Below are 18,156 nucleotides of genomic sequence, written 5' to 3'. Positions count from 1 at the left end.
GCCGATCCTCACAGAACCGCGAAATTCGGCCCACCTCCCCCTCCCTCTCCCACGTACGGACCACGCCATGCGCTCACCACCCGCTGGCTGGCTAGGGTTTCGCCAGCCCACTCGCTCACCACCCCGCTCCGCCTATAAAAGCCGCCTCGGCCGCGCCGATCCTTCCACCAACTCACCGCCGTCCTCATCCACTCCCTCCCACGCCTCCACGCTCCTTTCTTCCTCTCCAATCCACCGCCGCCGCCACCGTAGCCTAGCCCTCCCACCACCACCACCGCTCTCCCGCCATGGCCTACCGCGGAGGCGGAGGCCGGGGAGGCCGCGGCGACCAGCAGTACGGCGGAGGCCGGGGCGCGCCGGCGGGAGGAGGGCGCGGGGGCGGCCGCGGGCCCACGGGCTTCGTCTGGCCGCCTCCGGGCGCTCCGTCGGCGCCGCGTCCCGCCGCGCCGGCGCAGTACGCGCCAGCCGTCGCCATCTACCACAACCCCAACGCCACGGGGCCGCACCAGGGCGCCTACCAGCACGGCGTCGTCGTCCGCAACCCCGCGCCGGCGCCCTACGCCACCGTCCGCGCGCCTTCCCCGACGCCGGTCACCATCCGCGCGCCCTCGCCCACGCCGGCCACCATCCGCGCTCCTGCTCCGACGCCTTCGCCGGCCGCGGCCCCGTTCCAGCCGGACCGCGTCTCCGCCCCCGCTCCCGCTCCGCCGACCCCCGCGTCCGTCGCCAAGGAGCTGGAGCAGAAGCTCTTCGTCACGGAGACCGCGCTGGCGCCGCCCGCCGCCGCGGCCGCGGCGGCGGTCGCGGCGATGCAGCCCGAGGAGGAGAAGGCCCCCGACGTGGACCTCGCGCCGGTGTCCAAGAAGGGGCTCGCCCACCCCGCGCGGCCCGGCGCCGGCACCGTGGGCAAGAAGGTGATGATCCGCGCCAACCACTTCCTCGTCAACGTCGCCGACAACAACCTCTTCCACTACGATGTGAGCTGAACCCCATCCCCCTCCCTACGTACCATCTCCGTTCAAGCACTAGCTAGAGTAGTTCTTGTTCTGATCTGGCGTTCCCTGCATGTCGTCGTGCGTTTTTCCCTTGTTCAGATCTACCACAGTGTACGTACGCTTGTAGTGATCGCGTTCTTTTTTCCCGCTCTGTTTCGATTTTCTCCATGCGACGACGTGCGTCTCCGACCCCATTATCCATCCATCCATGGATGTTTGGTCGAGCGCTCTCGCTACACGTACACCTCGGCCTTGCTCTTTTTTGGCTTTAAATAAATCTTGGCGTTTTCGAAGATGCATGGATGGTTTCTGCTGTTCTTGCATGAACAGTAAGAGTTGTTGGAAAGCGAGAGAGAAAGCTAATTGCCTCCGTGCAAAAGCCATCCAGCAGACACTAGCTACCGCTTCTTGTTTCCGCTCTCTCGCTGTTATCTTGGAAGGTAGAAGTAGTAGTAGTCATTTTTTGTTCAACTTTGCGGTCTTGGATGCAGATTCTTGGTATCCGTTTTGGCTTGCTATATACGGGAGGTCGTCGTGAGATCTCATCCTTGTGGGTGCCGATCAAAGCCTCCCCGTCTCATGCTTTGGTCTCGTGCGTCTTTTTCTGGCCTTGTTGCAGGGTTTGGTTTTGGTCTTGTATCCATGGTCTGGTCCTTGTCCTCGTTTGGCGACAGAAGGGCAAAGCAACGTACCACCAACACAAAAAGAAAGCCATCTGTCCGTGGACGTGGCTGCCATACGTTTTTGGCAAAGCAGGAGGCCTGTGTATGTTGCCCTTGCCACCTTTGTTGCCCGCGGCAGGCCATGCAGCTTTTGGTTTTGTCTTTGGTTCACAGCATGCAACGCCGAGGCCGCTGCTCGGATCTCATGTAGCGCCACTTCGAGTGCAATTCCGTGTGGCACCCGGCACGTGGCCCTCTGTGTTTGCATGTAGTACGTCGTGGTCAACTTTCTTTTTTTGGGACTTACTTCTTTTTTACTCTCTCGGTCCAGCCTTGGACGTTTCCTCTTTGTGTGTGGGCGGAACAACAGTGGTAGATCTGCTTTTTCGCTGAATGGTCGACACGTCCGGGGATTTATTCCCATATATACTTGGAAAATACACCCGAAAATTTCGACGTGAGGTTTAATATTATTGCTTTCCAACTTTTTACAGCGAGCTCTAAAATTTCGATGTGGGGTTTAATATTATTATTGTTTTTTTCTTGCAAAACAATATTATTATTGTTTTCCAACTTTTTACGGTGAGCTCTACTTTGCTTAAAATCTTGTTCTCTGCTCACACATGTATGAATGTACCTCCTTTATTGGCAAACTATTTTATATTCGTCTAGTACATTTACATTTATAAATGGTAAATTGACGATGAATTATTTTTGTACTGCTCGTAATAAGTAGTATCTGGTATACAGTCCACAGTTCCTTTTTCTAAGTACGTACATATACATATACATACAGGTCCTTTTTTTTAATACACGCAGCACGCAGGTCCTTTTTTACTACACGCAGTACATAGGTCCGCTTATTGTATTATGTACCGAGTGGTTGCGATGAGACCCGTGCCCTTCGCACCCACCCCACCCCACCACCCACTCAACCCTCCTAGCCCAACGCCGCCACCCCTTCTCCGCCTCCGGCGATGCCCGCCGGCCTGCTCACCCGCGGCGCTTAGTCAGGAACCCTAGTATGGCCGTGCCAAAAAAATTACTTTACTGTGCCCCCCCCCTTGAGTTTTGGGTGTTCGATTTGGGATCCAGAGTTGTTCCCCACTTGATTGACTCTAAGTGCTTTTTCCCTTTCAAGTGCATTTTCTTCCGGACTCTGTAAGTCGAAATGGAGGTCACCACGTGGTATGTTCTTGCTAGATTTACAGTCCTGCGATGCCAGTAGCTGCTAATTCCTTTTATTGCCTAATTTTGGTTTAATGCTTTCTTAAGATCTGGTAGTTTTCCCTCACATATTCCATGGTGTGTTACTTAAACCTTCACGATTCGACTCTTTTGAATCAAATGTAGCATAAGTACTGAGAATTAAAATATTTGATTTGATTTTTTTAAATTGATTGGACAAAACAGAGGGTTAATTGTCTCTATTCTGTACACTGAATGTAGAACAGAGTCTCTCTTGTTTGTGCATACATACTGATGTTCAAATGTGTCCCTGTAGGTTTCAATTAACCCGGAGTCAAAATCAAGAGCTGTGAACAGGGAGGTACTCAGTGAGCTAATCAAGTTGCACGGCAAGACATCCCTTGGCGGCAAGTTGCCTGCCTATGATGGAAGAAAGAGTCTCTACACTGCAGGCTCACTCCCTTTTGAGTCTGAGGAGTTCTCTGTTACACTGGTTGATCCGGAAAAGAAAGACAAAGAAAAGTAAGATTGGACTCTTTACCTTCAATCTTGTCCAACTTGCTTATCCATTGCATTTGTATTTGTAGCTACTAACTTGTTCCCTCTTCATTTGCAGGGCTGAAAGGGAGTACAAGATCACCATTCGGATTGCTGGGAGGACAGACCTGTACCACCTCCAGCAGTTTCTCAAAGGAAGACAGAGGGATATGCCTCAAGAAACCATCCAAGTTCTTGATGTTGTCCTCAGGGAGTCACCATCCTGGAAGTATGACATCCGCTTTCCAGCAGTTTCTTGCTATCAGTTTTTCTTGATCATCATACTAGCTATTTCTCTAGAGCCCTAACACTATTGCTGGCATTTCCTTTCCATTGCAGCTATGTCACAGTGTCCAGATCCTTCTTCTCCACCACCTTTGGTCACAGAGGAGACATTGGTGAAGGATTAGAGTGCTGGAGAGGTTACTACCAGAGCTTACGCCCAACCCAGATGGGACTGTCACTCAATATAGGTACTCATCTCCCCTGTCTGTTACTGTTACTGTTATCCGATTGCAGTGTGTCTTAGCCTTGTTTATCTGATGATCTGCACTTCATTTTTCAGATATATCTGCAACATCCTTCTTCAAGCCTGTGACAGTGGTCCAGTTTGTGCTAGAGTTCCTCAACTTACGTGATACCTCGCGGCCTCTGACAGACAGGGACCGTGTTAAGGTAATGTTCATCCATGCTAAGCTAGTTTTAGAATTCATGTTATGTAGATTGCGCCATGTTATTGGCTTGAAATAGTTGACTAATCTGTTCCTATGCACTATATGCAGATAAAGAAAGCACTCCGTGGGGTGCGTGTCGAAACAAACCACCAGGAAGACCAAATCAGAAGATACAAGATAACAGGGATTACTCCTGTTCCCATGAGCCAGCTCATGTAAATAACTTCCCTCCAATGCTATAATATCTTCCATTATGTCTTTTATCTCTATGTTCTGGTGCAACTAATCAGGGTTGCTGGAATATTAGAAAGATGCGTAGTTGTGTAGATTCTTGGCTTATTGCTACTTCATTGATGTTGGTGTGTCAGGAACTGGTTAGGGGATTAATTTTGTTTACAACATTCTTCCTGTGGCATACGCATTTGATTTCGGCAGCATAGCAAAGCTTTGTTTGTGCCAAATTGTTTCCTGTTCACAGTTTTCCTTAGGAATGTTTAGACCACAGTCAACTTTTTAGCATCTATCCATGATTATTATGCCCTTTCTAATAGCACTCTACTCGTGTTGTTTTGTTTGTTGTTAGATTTCCTGTTGATGAGAGAGGAACAAGAATGTCAGTTGTTCAGTACTTCATGCAAAGATACAAATACAATCTGCAGTATACTTCTTGGCCCTGCTTGCAGTCTGGAAGTGATGCTCGACCTGTGTATCTGCCTATGGAGGTATTGTGTCCATGCCTGCTTCGTCATATTTGAATTATGCATTGTTTGCTCATGGTTCTCTACAAATTGATTGTAGGCGTGCAAGATTGTTGAAGGGCAAAGGTACTCTAAGAAACTGAATGACAAGCAGGTCACCAACATACTTAGAGCTACCTGTCAACGTCCCCAGCAGAGGGAGCAAAGCATTCGTGAGGTATGTACCTGTTGTCAACTGCATTCTGTAAATACCTGCCCATATCTTCTCACATGTGGTATTTCATTCCAATCTGTTGTAACTCATGTAGTTAGGAATGTCCTTTTCAAGGCATATTATGTCATGTTTGCCTGTAATGTGCACTCTTTCTCATAACACTCTTTTTCACACTGTACAACAAGTATGCTGAGGACAAGTTTGCTCAGGAGTTTGGAATCAATGTCTGCAGTGACCTGGTCTCTGTTCCAGCCCGTGTGCTGCCTCCCCCCATGGTAAGGATGCTGCATTTTTTTCCCCTTTCTCTGAGTTACTTAACTGGAAGGATTTGTAGTAATCACATCCTTCGTATGTGTTTCAGTTGAGATATCATGATTCTGGAAAGGAGAAAACTTGTGCGCCAAGTGTTGGACAGTGGAACATGATTAACAAGGTATTTCCCTGTTCAGTGTCTTCACTCCCAATTTTACTAAGCATTACTTCTTCTTGGAACAAGGAGTGGGAGAACTTGTTGAATTTCTTCTTTGGTTGTTCTAAATGTATTGGACAGGTCATTATTTTGTACTCCCTCCTTAAACTAATATAAGAGCGTTTAGAATACTAAAGTAGTGATCTAAACCCTCTTATATTAGCTTACAGAGGAGTATGTAGCAACTCAAATTATTTTGCTTGACACTTTATTGATCATGTAGTTTTCACACTAGTTACTTAAATTGAGAAACAGTTGAGCTTGTTTGCGACTTGGCTCATTATTTTGTATGTACTATATCCATGATGGTACAAATGATAGGTCTCATTTGAGTTCTTTTACTGCAGAAAATGATCAATGGAGGAATCATAGACAACTGGGCCTGTGTGAGTTTTTCACGCATGCGTCCTGAGGAGGTACACAGGTTCTGTTGTGATCTGATTCAGATGTGCAATATGACTGGAATGGTAAAGGCTTGCATTGCTTTCCTGTTTCTAAGGCATTCATGATTTATGTGTGTATGTTATAGCTGACTGACTTGTGTTTTCCAACCCTGTAGTCTGTCAATCCAAGGCCACTTGTAGACAACCGATCAGCTAGCCCCAACCACATCGAGAATGCCTTGAGGGATGTCTACAGGAGGACTACCGAAATGCTTGGAAAACAGGGACACGAAAAACAGCTACAACTGTTAATCGTAATCCTACCTGAAGTCAGTGGTTCTTATGGTATGCATGTCTCCTCTGGTCAATCCCCTTCCACCTTCTCTTGGATTTCTGTAGATTTATGTGTGTGCCGCGTTTAATTTTGCAGGGAAAATCAAGAAGGTTTGCGAGACTGACCTTGGGATCGTGTCTCAGTGTTGCCTGCCAAGGCATGCTGCCAGACCGAACAAGCAATATCTGGAGAATGTTGCACTCAAAATCAATGTGAAGGTAACATAACCAACTGGTCTATGTTTTACATTCAGTTTCCATGGATTGTTGATTTGTTGTCTACTTCGGTTTCTGTTGAATGTGATAATTCTGTGTCTTAACTAGGTCGGAGGACGCAACACAGTTCTGGAGAGAGCTTTTGTGCGAAATGGCATACCGTTTGTGTCCGAAGTCCCAACAATCATCTTTGGTGCTGATGTTACACACCCCCCACCTGGAGAGGACTCTGCATCATCTATTGCTGCGGTTAGTTCTTCCCCATAGCTAACAGTTTGTCAATTCGTTATTTGTTTCTGTCTGATTTTATCTTTCAAATGGAATTATCATCTTGATGCACATGCCTGTTGAGTACAAATAGACTTATCCGCTTCTTTTATTGGATTGATATAGGTGGTGGCATCAATGGACTGGCCAGAGATCACCAAGTACAGAGGTCTTGTCTCTGCTCAACCACACAGGCAGGAGATAATTGAAGACCTCTTCAGTGTCACCAAAGACCCACAGAGGGGTAACGTCAATGGTGGCATGATCAGGTGAGTTTTGTGATTAGTCAGAGACGATTGGTAGCAATTGCCCTGTGGATCAACTGCTAACCTGACATAATTGTCTCTACAGGGAGCTACTGATTGCCTTCCGCAGGAAAACAGGCCAGAGGCCTGAGAGGATACTCTTCTACAGGTGTGTGCACAAATTCATGACACTCTTTTCATCCCGTCCATTCAATGGAACTGCCTGACCGATCATTCTCATGTACTACAGGGATGGTGTAAGTGAAGGCCAATTCAGCCATGTTCTGCTTCATGAAATGGACGCAATCAGGAAGGTAAGCCTGCAGCATATGATTACATGCCAATTTCAGTTTTGTCTACCTCTTGTGATGTTATCCTTGGCTTTTCTCATTCTGATGGTTCTTAATTTTGCTGTTGCAAGGCCTGCGCCTCATTGGAGGAAGGGTATATGCCCCCAGTCACCTTTGTGGTTGTCCAGAAAAGGCATCACACCAGGTTGTTCCCTGAGGTTCATGGGAGGCGTGATATGACTGACAAGAGTGGGAACATACTTCCAGGTTAGCAAATACACTAGTATTTCAATGTCACTGATAAGAACTAGTATCTGATACTTGTTGAAGCATTGCTGACTGTGATTGGGTGCATTTCTGTTTCTGTTGTCCTGCAGGAACTGTGGTTGACCTCATGATTTGCCACCCTACAGAGTTTGATTTCTACTTGTGCAGCCATGCTGGCATTCAGGTAGACGCTTTGTCCACATGTCCCCATTTGTTCCTATGCAGCTTATCTTCAGTGCTTGCATACTGAGTGTGTTTGCAAAATGCTCCTCAGGGAACTAGCAGGCCAACACACTACCATGTTCTTTATGATGAGAATCACTTCACAGCCGACGCGCTTCAGTCACTGACCAACAATCTCTGCTACACGTAAATCCTCTCTCTCTCTCTTCCCCTCTCTCTTTCTCTCTCTGTTGTGTTATGACTCTGATGATGGTTTAATTCTGATCCATATGCAGCTATGCTCGTTGCACTCGTGCGGTCTCTGTTGGTGAGTTCCCATTTTCAGTTTTCTGCCTTAATTCGCTTCAACTTTCATCTGTACTTTTTCTCTCCAAGTAGAGCATCCTTCTGTGGGCATTTATACCAGTAGCCTAGAGACATAATCTGCCTTATGCCTCTGCTATTATATTAGTATGTTTTGCTTATCCTGTAGACCTTGCACCCACCTGTGTGTGCCTTATCTTATGCAAGTTAGCATTCCAACCAGACTGGTGGTTCCTTTAACTCCTTAATGAATCTGTGCTTGAGGGCCTTTGGTCTGAAACTCTAAATAAGCATGCACTCCTGGCAAAATGAACCTTAGATTATTGATGTACACTGGGTAGTTTGCATTCCTCTGCTAGTTTATTGATGAATACACAGAGTAGTTTGCATTCCTCTGCTAGTTTATTGATGAACACACTGAGTAGTTTCCATTCCTTTGTTCTGTGTCATCTATGTTTACATTGAGATGAACACAGCATCTATCCCCTTTGCTGTTTTAAGACTTGGATAATAACCTAGTTGTTCTATTTTTACACCCTGTGGCATTTACATCCATAAGAAGCTAACTTGACTTAACTTGCTATGCAGTCCCACCGGCGTACTACGCCCATCTTGCCGCATTCCGTGCGCGCTACTACGTGGAAGGGGACAGCTCGGACGGCGGGTCGACCCCAGGGAGCAGCGGGCAGGCGGCGATCGCGCGTGAGGGCCCTGTGGAGGTGCGCCAGCTCCCAAAGATCAAGGACAACGTCAAGGACGTCATGTTCTACTGCTGAGCTCCTGTGGAGCTGTTCCTTGTGCGAGAGAGCCTGGGATGTGTGTGAGGAGAGCCTGGGATGGCGATGACTCTGTTTTGCCGTGGAGCCTGTTGCTCGTAGTTGTCTTGTTCAGTTCGTAGTAGCCAGGAGGATATCTATGACTCTGTCTTTGTTACCTTCAACTCTACTTGAGACCTATCATATGCAAGTGGTTTAAGTTACCAAGTGGTTTTGCTAGTTGCCATATTGTTCTGTGCTATTCTGATCTTTGGGTTCTTTAAGTTTGATTCTTCTTTGGCTTTGTGGCTGGGTTCTGGTGAACTATTTTGGTTCTGGATTTTGGGTTTATAACAGGTCCAAGCCAGAGGAGCAACTTGTTTCAGCTGCTCTTGGCTTGCACTTGGGCTTGTCCAGAATCCAAAACCAAGTTGGTTAGCCAATTTTAGATTCCACAGCCGAACTGGCCTTTGTACTTTATCTTTGATTTCACTAGTCTGGTTCTTTGCACAAGAGTTTTCAGAGTCTTCTCCATAGTCTTGTAGATAGAGATCCATGTGGAGGTTTTTTTAACACAACAGAGACCGCAAGAGTTTTCAAAGAGAGTTTGCTTCCAAGGATAAGTTTTCACAAGCACCAGTCTGCATCTTTCTTTTTCCCAATGAAAGAATGCAGGATTTTTAGTTTCAAGTAAGTACTATGAATTTCGTGGAGTTTGTGGTAAACATGTTTGTACCCATAATGTGGTCACAAGCTTCACAAGTGTGTCCTTGTAAATTTGTTCCTTTTGGTAAGCTTTAGGCTGTTTGAGTTGCTTGGCTTGGACTTAGGCTTCAGATCCAAATTGGTAAGCCGCGAATTGGCGTTTGCCCAATACATCTTTGTTCTTTTTGATCAGAAGAGTTTTCAGAGTTCTCAGTCTTGTAGACAGAATTCCATGTCATGGACACAAGTTCCAATAGTGTTGTTGCTTCAAAGGAGTACAACTTCTCAAAAGCATCAGACTGCATCTTTTTATATACATCCGATACTGAAAATAGTTAGAACATCTTATATTTGTGAACAGAGGGTGTAGTTAGTAGGCATACAACCGATCGCAAAAGCCGAACCATGTTAGCACACAATCATGTGTCACAAGATTCACAGCACACTTTACTGTGTGCCGTTCTAAACTTGTTCTTTTTTTGGAAGCTTCAGGCTCTACTTTTGCATCGATGGTGAATAAAATCTCTGTTTGTGCCAAAAAACAAAAAGGTTTACAACACAGATAAGATACAAAGCCAAAGATGACAACTCAGATAAGATAGAAAGATCGCGAGGACAGATGTATTTTCCCACTTCGTTTCTTTCATCCACTTTGAAGATGTAAAACTGGCTAACAGCCTGAAATTTGTGCCAGCCTATATGCATAGGCTATGTTTCTTCTAACAATAATTAGCTCAAACTACACATAATATATCTGTCTATTTTATTGGTTTCAAAAATATCCATCCCACATGAAAGGCATAAGAATGCATAGCATACATGTACAGATGCTTTGAATTTGTGCTACACCGTTGTCTCCATTCAAATCAAGGTAGCAAGTGCCACAAAAATTTGATACAAACTATCCAATTGTTTGGTATGTTCATATTTTGGTACAGGAACTAATTCAAACATGCCTACTCGGATGACTTCTGTGACACGGGAGCTAGCCTATACGAACACACTCTCAAGCAAGAAACAGAGAACCAACTTCTAATAGCCCAATCAATGATCTGGTTCTTTCTGTTGTGTGGTATCTATCGCCTGTAGCGGTATCGCTTGAAGTTGAAATACAGATGAAGAATCCCACGCTCAAATGTGCACTTGAAGCCCTTCTTGTGTGAGTACTCCCACTCCTTGTTCACGATGCGGAATGACTGCCAAGGAAAACCAGAGTATGTAAGTGGATCTTCCATGGAAACTACGACAGCTAAACTGAAAAGGAGAGACAAAAGGCTTACAATATCCTCGTATGGAGGGCCAGCATGAAACCTTATATGGCATGTCTCCCCAGCGCTTCCATCTTTCTCTATAGTGTATATTGGTGCTTTTGATTTATCCACAAGATCAGGGTAAAATATGTTGAACTTGTAGCCCTGGACGATTTTAGGAGGCGGGTTGTCGTGATCATAATGAGTTTGATTGTATTTGTTCCACTCATATCCAGTATGCACACGATTGAAGTACTTTGGTTTCCTTGGTCGGTACTTGTCATGCCACCAGTACACCTGTGAGCACATTAAGCAAGTATGTGAGAATCCAGCTGAGAGCTTGAGAGAGAATGGGGGTTCACTAGCAATAGCTTGATGCGTCAAACTTGCTACAATTTTCTAGCATGTAAAAGCATATTATCATCCAAATTGCTAAGTAGATGATATCAAATATAGCTTCAGAATAATATTAATATCCAACTCAAAAAAGTAATATTAATATATATACACAATTTCAAATTCAATGAAATTTGCAATCCTTGGTTCCTGACTACAAGTGAATCCAGCATATCAACATAATGCTGGAAATTACGGGTATGCATATACTGATATATGTTTAGGAAGAATAATGATATGGTAGCACTCCTACATTCCTCGGATAATAAAGAAGATTGCAATATTGTTTGTGTCCAGAAGGCAAATGAGTCTAACCTGTGAATCCAGGTTCACTTCAGCACCTGAACCAAACACAGCGTCCCCTTCCTCCATTGCTCCCATCGCTTTCATTGCCTTCAGCTCCAACTCATCTGGTTTTTTTGCCTTAGCTGTCATGACCTCCTTAACTTTCCTTTGATGCTCGGTAACTACAGCTTCACGTTGCCGATCCTGGAGAATATTTCAAAGGACAGAGCACATGTGTGAGACTGGCCAGCCAACCTCATTTCAAATTTGTAATGAACACATGAAATGTACCTACTCATGCAACAAATTGATAGAGAAAAAAGCCCCCCTCCCCAGGGAAACAAAATCGTTTTGAGTGTTCCAAAATAACCTTAGAACTAGGTTTTAGCTGGTTTCTCTTATTAACCGCTCAAAAAAATTCTACTTAATGAAGAGGCAGAGCTCCAGCTGGTTGTTAAAAGAAGTATGTGGTCCTAGGATGCATTAGCATTACCATCAGAAGTTACCCACAAATGAAACTAAGCTTTTTTCAGGGTAAACATGCATGAAGGCCTAGAACTGCTCGAAAAGATTATCCTAAGATCTTGGTGGAATGTTGCCCTATCACAACTTTACAATTATTTCTATCATAGGCTGTTGATCTAACTTGCTAGTGGCACAACAAGGTGTACTCAATTGCTATCGAGTAGTATATAATAATCTAATTAATAACAAGATAGTTTTGACTGCATACATAACCATTACTATACGGGCCAGCATTCTATTACTGTAAAAAGCACAATGTTACTGAGAGTGACTCTGTACCAGTTCTGCCTTGTCCTCATCAGGATCAATTGCATCTTCATCTTCATTGCCATGCATTAGCTCGGGTGAGAAGGAGCCATCTTCCTCATCCAAATGGCTCTCTGCTGCTTCAGCTATATGTTCTATAGGTTCTGGTGAATATCGTTTATCATCTGCACATGGAGAAGGTATCAGAAAGACAGACAACCATAGTTATCTAAAAGAAAGGGGGTGTTAACTGATCATAAGTAAATTTAAACCTTCTTCCTCGTCGCGCATCACATCCTCCTCTTTAGTGTCTAATTCTTCATCAGCTTCTACAGCCTGTTCAGGAGCGCCAGCATTCTCTAGACGATGCAGATGCTTACGTAAGAGAGAAGCATGGATTTCCCTCAGGCAAGCCTGTGATACAAATAAGAAATAAGCCACTCTTTTATATGAGAGGTAACGTTGATCAACTGTAGAAACAGATCAACTGTATGTTCAGATAGTTAGAGAAAGCAGCTCCACATGACGAACCAGACTGCAAATCATGTGGCTTTGAAGATAATGTTACAGAAACAAGGTCAGATTAAGGTAGTTGTGCACCATTATGCTTGTGTTGTACAAATAAAACAAAGAATATATAATGGTATAACCAGCAACCACATTTGCTTTGGTCAAATTAAGAGCTATTATCACAAAAACTGCGAACTACAAGCATGACATACCTTTGCTTTGTATATATGAAGGCGTTTCAAAATGGCCTCCCAGTATTCAACAACTTTTGCAGTTCCAGAGCGCATCTGGGACTCAATTTGATTTTGCATCTCTTCTAGCTCTGTGGAAGTCTTACCCTCCAAGAGATTTTTTACATCCCCCTCAATACTTGCATGCAAGCCTCTCTCTTCAACCTCACGGGGTGGTTCCTCACCACGGACCCTAGCCCGGTCCACGGCATCTCTTTTCCGAGCCTCACCTAGCTCCCAATCACACACTACCATGAGTGCCTGATGAGTTCCAAATTAAATTGTGTCAACACATATAAACATTATCGACAAACATACAACCATGAAACGAAATAAACTTAATATTAGCGAGATTTCCTGCCATATTACAAACTCACTCTCAAGTTTGGTTTCGTTTCAGTGAGAAACTAAGGGTTAGATTGTATATACCAAGCTAAAGAACATGTCCTGACATACCATACGACCACAATCTTTTTGCCAAATAGAAAATGACAGAACAAAATACCAAATACTATCAGCTGAGGCTGCCAACTACTCCCTTCGTCCCATAATATAAGAGCCTTTTGGACACTACACTAGTGTAAAAAACGCTCTTATATTATGGGACAGAGGGAGTACTATTTAGCTCATTCAGCAGTAATACGGTGTGTATCATTGGAATAGACATCACTCACGATCCTATGGGACGAACAATATTCAGGAAGGTGTGCAAAGACATTAGACATGTACCTCCCAGTACTTGACATTTACTTGGCTTTCCCTGTCCAGATCGAGATGCATCTTAATGTCATCATGTAACTCTTCCATCTCCTTCACTGTTAATCCCTGAAATTTAGCAAATTACATATGCTTCAGTAATTGTGGAAGAAAGATGGATCCCCTTAAAATGTGGGCTTGTTCTATGAAGGTAGTGGGGCCACATGGCACAGCTATGTTTTAATACATTGAAAGAACTATAAACAGGGAGATCCATTTTCTCTCGTTTTGCACACTAATTGCTGATGGATTGTTACTTGCCAGTACAATGGCTTAATGCAGCCGCAAGCTTGAACTTGTGCAACAATTTGTTCAATACTTGGTGACCAATGCGATCTCAAATCTGTCAAGTTTGGAATTAATTGTACTGCACTTGCATGCCAACATGTCTGGCCTTAAATTTAACATAATATTCATGGCTGGCAGACAATTTTGTGAGTGAAAATAAAGAGAAACAAGATATGTACGAATGGATTTTAGTTTTAGAGCTTGATAAGATACCTATGAATCCCATAGATGGGAATAAACCAATACTTCTATGATAGAGAAATTCAAGAGAAGAAGATTACTTAATTAAGTTTAGTACTGCATATTCTCGTAGGGAGCATACAACGGGGAAACACGAACGCTCATAAAGAAAAAATAACAATCTCATTTGTCCAAAACATAACAAAAAATTACAAAAGCCTAAGCCCTAATGAGCAGATAAACAACAAAGAGTGTCGGTGTAGTTTCAGTGGAACAAGAACTTACTGCCCCGTTGCCGAATAAATTTCAGAAAAAAAAACATACTGCAAACTAACGGCACACAGAATCAATGGAGTGATATAACTTAAATGTTAATCATTATAAGATAATCAATTCACTGGTAAATACACGGAGTAGTGAGAATTTGGCAGCCCAGAGGACTGAACCATCACCGTAAGTATACATCAATTCTATTGTCAAGGCTGAATAGGTCTGAAAAAATGGTGTGCTTGAGTGCAGCACTTAAAATGTAGACGAATAATGAAACTTATGTTGAGGTTTCTTTTAAGTGCAAGCATACAGCAACCCTTTGGTGAATGGTATCAAACAAGGATGAAGAATAGGCTTTGTATATACCTTGAACACCAAGTAGGGCTCATTTAACTCAACATCAAATTCGTCTGCAAAGTTAAGATTCTTCAGGAGAACATCAATAGGCTTTGTACGTCCCTCCCGTAACCTGATCTCAGACCTAAATTTGCTTTGATCAAAATGAAACTGCATTCCAACATACAAAACTGTTCAATAATGGACACATGTTAGTTCAACAAAAGTTATATCCTATTTTCAGGATGTGAAGTATGAACCTCTTCCTCTTTCTTCTCCCAATCTTGAAACTCAGCACGTGCTCTTTCTCTGGCTAACAATGCCTACAAAATACAAAGTAGGTTTAGTTGCACAAGCAATATTACTTGAAACCAGATATGACTTATGAAAATCAGAGATATATACTGACCATTTCCTCCTCATGCTGTGCTTTTTCAATTGCTCTTTCCTCCCTTCTTTTCTTAACCTTCTCTATTTCAGCCTAAATTAAAGTGCAGGAAAAGGTATTAGGCACCAGAACAAAAACAGAGTCGTAGACTTTAACCTTTCTTAAACAAAATAAGTAGTGGGAGGATATATATTTGTGGTAGCCATCAAACAAAAAAACTTGTAAGATGCATAAGACCAATGGCCCCTTTTTGCAGGGAACAGATCAACACATATGATGTTCACGAATGTATGGAGGCACATGTTTACACTTAATATGCTTTATTTTTTGAGAGGGTGTTTGCAGTTATACTCGTGTTTAGAACATGATCTGGTGTATACTGTAGCAGGTAATGCTTTATTTAATATAATAACAGGCACTTCCACCACCACCAAGTCAGAATGAACAGTGGGTACTCCTCTTTCTTCAGAAGATGATTAGGAACATAATGCTAATCTGGTGAGCAATCACAAGACAAAGATTGTTCACATGGAAATAAAATAATCACAAATCTAAAATCTAGACTTTGTTAATTGCATGAAGATTCATTCTCAAGTTCAGGAAGTATAGCAGTGATACTTATATAGGCTTCAAAGTTCAAATTCGTACTGTAAGAAATAGTGCTAGTCAAATTTACAGTTTATAAGAGTACCATTCTTTCCCTCTGCCTTTTCTTTTCAGCTTTAACAGAAATGTCCACCTTCTGCCCTTCAGTTACAGCGCGATCAATCTTCTTTCGCCAAACAAAGCTGCAATGGAATAAGGTTCAGATTTGAGAGTCCTTCTTTAGGTATATCATACTAAAACAACTATCCAGAGAAACCTTAAGAGTAGCATGTAACAGTTTGGGATATCGAACAATCTATGATCTGCAACGCAGTCAATATTTTCTTGTACCGACCAATAAAATTGAACATACAAAATAAAAATATCACCCAAATTATGTTTTCAGTAGTCTAAAAACTGTGTGCAAAAAAACTACACCAGAACATAACACCGAGCATAATAATAGCTGAAAACCAAAAAATCTTATTCAGCAGTTAGACTATATAACCTACAACGAAATTTACTGGCAAATTAACATGAACAATATTAATCACAGGGTGCATCCTAAATTGTACGAGTAAGTTTGGACAAATAACATTAACCATGTGAATTGTCAATTTGTATGGTAAATTCTGAAAAGGGTCTTCTGAGGACACAAATGTATAAATACAGTTCTAATGAAGTTCACATTGCTGTAATTGCAATAATAGACAATCCTAAAGAGTGGACCCTATTGAATCAATATACAGTCACAACCCCATCAGAAGATGCATATTGCTAACTGAGGAAATAAACTTGATCTACTTAGTTAGTACTTCAAGAGAATTGTTCATGGCAGCATCGCTGATAATACACACAAGTTGATGCATCACTAAACTAAGTAGCCAATTCGTCATGAATTGTTGAATATGAAACCTAATTAATCATGGCATCTATTCTAACCCTGAGCTATGAGCTGCATCCAGTAAACTTATGAATTTCACAACTGACGAATAACACCTATGCCAAGTACAAGTGGTTGTGCAGAAGCAACTAAAAAGATAAACCACCTTGGCACCTTCCATAAGTACAATTAATCCAGCTTAGCTAGATGCTACTCGAATTTGGAAAATCTGATTAGAGTACGCTAGCCAAGAACGTTTTGTTATTTCCTACAGCATATGCATGTCTTCAGGTCATATGTGTTAATCGAGCTTGTTTATTACTACTTGTTTACTTATCAAGAACAAGTCATCACAAATTTCACACTGTCAATGTGCAGACGCCAGAAGCCCAAACTTTAAGTGGTTATAACAGATTCAGAGCAATAGGCACACCTATCCGGTAGAGGTATTTCGGTTCTAGGGCATCAAAGGGATAGTATCCTAGCAGCAGCAAACAGGTGCCAACCCAAGTTTCTACTGGTAAAGCAAGCACCACCAATGCAATGTGTAATGTTATCCGAAGAGGGGGGGCGAATGCGCATACTTCTCTGTGAGGTTGGGGTCGCCAAAAGGGTTGGAATCGTTGGAGTAGCCCGACACCGCGTTGGCCTTCATCTTCTTGGCCACCTTCTCGGCCTGCAGAAGCAGCACCAATCAACAAACAAGTTAGCAACCGAAACCCTAGGCGCGGGGCAGGAAGCCAGCCGGGCGGAAACCCCCACCTTCTTCTGCGCCTTCTTGGACATGTACTCCAGGATCTGCTCCTCCGTGACGCCCCCGCGCTTGGCGCTCCCGCTCCGCCTCCTCCGGCGGTCCCCGGAGTCGGAGCCGGAGCCGGACGCCTGCGAATCGCTCGCGCCGCTGGAGGAGGAGGAGGAGGGCGGGGCGGCCTTGCGGCGGCTCCTGCGGCGGTGGCGGCTCCGGCCCCGGCGGGGCGAGCCGCCGGAGTCGGAGTCGGAGTCCGAGTCGGACGGCGACCGCCGCCGCCGCGACGAGCTCCGGCTGCCCTCGGCGTCGCGCTCCTTCCTAGGCATGTCGGCTACGGGAGGGAAAGACGGCTGGTCGTGGAGATTTGGCGTGCCGATGGAGCCGAGCCGATTAACTGAACATATTAGGGCTAGCGGTATCTGGGCCGCACATCATACGGCGGCGCGAATCGTGATGCAACACATCATCGACGACAGAACAATACTCTGAAACGGAGAAAAAATTAGCAAGTCAGTACGAAAAACATGCCGACTTTGCGTTGATGTAAAAAAAACATGCCGACTTTGCGAGTTTTTTTCCGTTTGTCATCATTGTGACTTTGTGAGAGTTCCTATAATATAGTAACGTCGAAAACTAAAATGTTGAATGGATAGCGCTTTCATGTGCTCGTGTCTTTTTCACCCTCTTAGCCGGTGTGAGTAAAAAAGATAACCTACATACAATCAAAGCACACTGAAATATGTGGTAATTCATTCCCGTGTCTTCTAGGTTTTTATAGAAATAGGAACTTTGGTCTAGCAGTGGACCCGCTGGTCACGAGGAAGGGATGGATGGTTGTCATCCCTGCGCGTCCTACTCTAATAAGCGTTATTGTTGGCATGGGTCTATTTTTCACA

General features: G+C 43.8%; 2 protein-coding genes across 2 annotated transcripts; one reads left to right on the top strand and one right to left on the bottom strand.

Moving 5' to 3' along the window:
• Positions 1–272: 272 nt before the first annotated feature.
• Positions 273–8,907, top strand: LOC123123257 (protein argonaute MEL1). Its single transcript, XM_044543735.1, has 22 exons — positions 273–977; positions 3,162–3,367; positions 3,462–3,611; positions 3,722–3,855; positions 3,948–4,057; positions 4,165–4,271; positions 4,640–4,778; positions 4,855–4,971; positions 5,154–5,243; positions 5,330–5,401; positions 5,785–5,904; positions 5,997–6,165; positions 6,251–6,372; positions 6,478–6,618; positions 6,763–6,905; positions 6,988–7,050; positions 7,132–7,195; positions 7,303–7,438; positions 7,549–7,622; positions 7,713–7,807; positions 7,897–7,928; positions 8,513–8,907. Exons 1-22 carry the CDS (start codon positions 288–290, stop codon positions 8,698–8,700), a joined length of 3,162 nt encoding a protein of 1,053 aa, XP_044399670.1. The 5' UTR covers positions 273–287; the 3' UTR covers positions 8,701–8,907.
• Positions 8,908–10,124: 1,217 nt separating this feature from the next.
• LOC123123256 (cactin) lies at positions 10,125–17,637 on the bottom strand. Its single transcript, XM_044543733.1, has 13 exons — positions 17,275–17,637; positions 17,097–17,188; positions 15,736–15,832; positions 15,066–15,137; positions 14,917–14,979; positions 14,687–14,827; positions 13,556–13,651; positions 12,809–13,087; positions 12,359–12,500; positions 12,120–12,271; positions 11,346–11,519; positions 10,665–10,931; positions 10,125–10,580 (listed from the first exon to the last, which is right to left on the bottom strand). The coding sequence occupies exons 1-13, from the start codon at positions 17,584–17,586 to the stop codon at positions 10,461–10,463; spliced, it is 2,007 nt and encodes a 668-aa protein (XP_044399668.1). The 5' UTR covers positions 17,587–17,637; the 3' UTR covers positions 10,125–10,460.
• Between the last annotated feature and the right edge of the window lie 519 nt (positions 17,638–18,156).

Source organism: Triticum aestivum, chromosome 5D (genome assembly GCF_018294505.1).
Source record: "Triticum aestivum cultivar Chinese Spring chromosome 5D, IWGSC CS RefSeq v2.1, whole genome shotgun sequence".
NCBI lineage: Eukaryota > Viridiplantae > Streptophyta > Magnoliopsida > Poales > Poaceae > Triticum > Triticum aestivum.
This window is presented reverse-complemented; position numbering and strand designations above follow the sequence as displayed.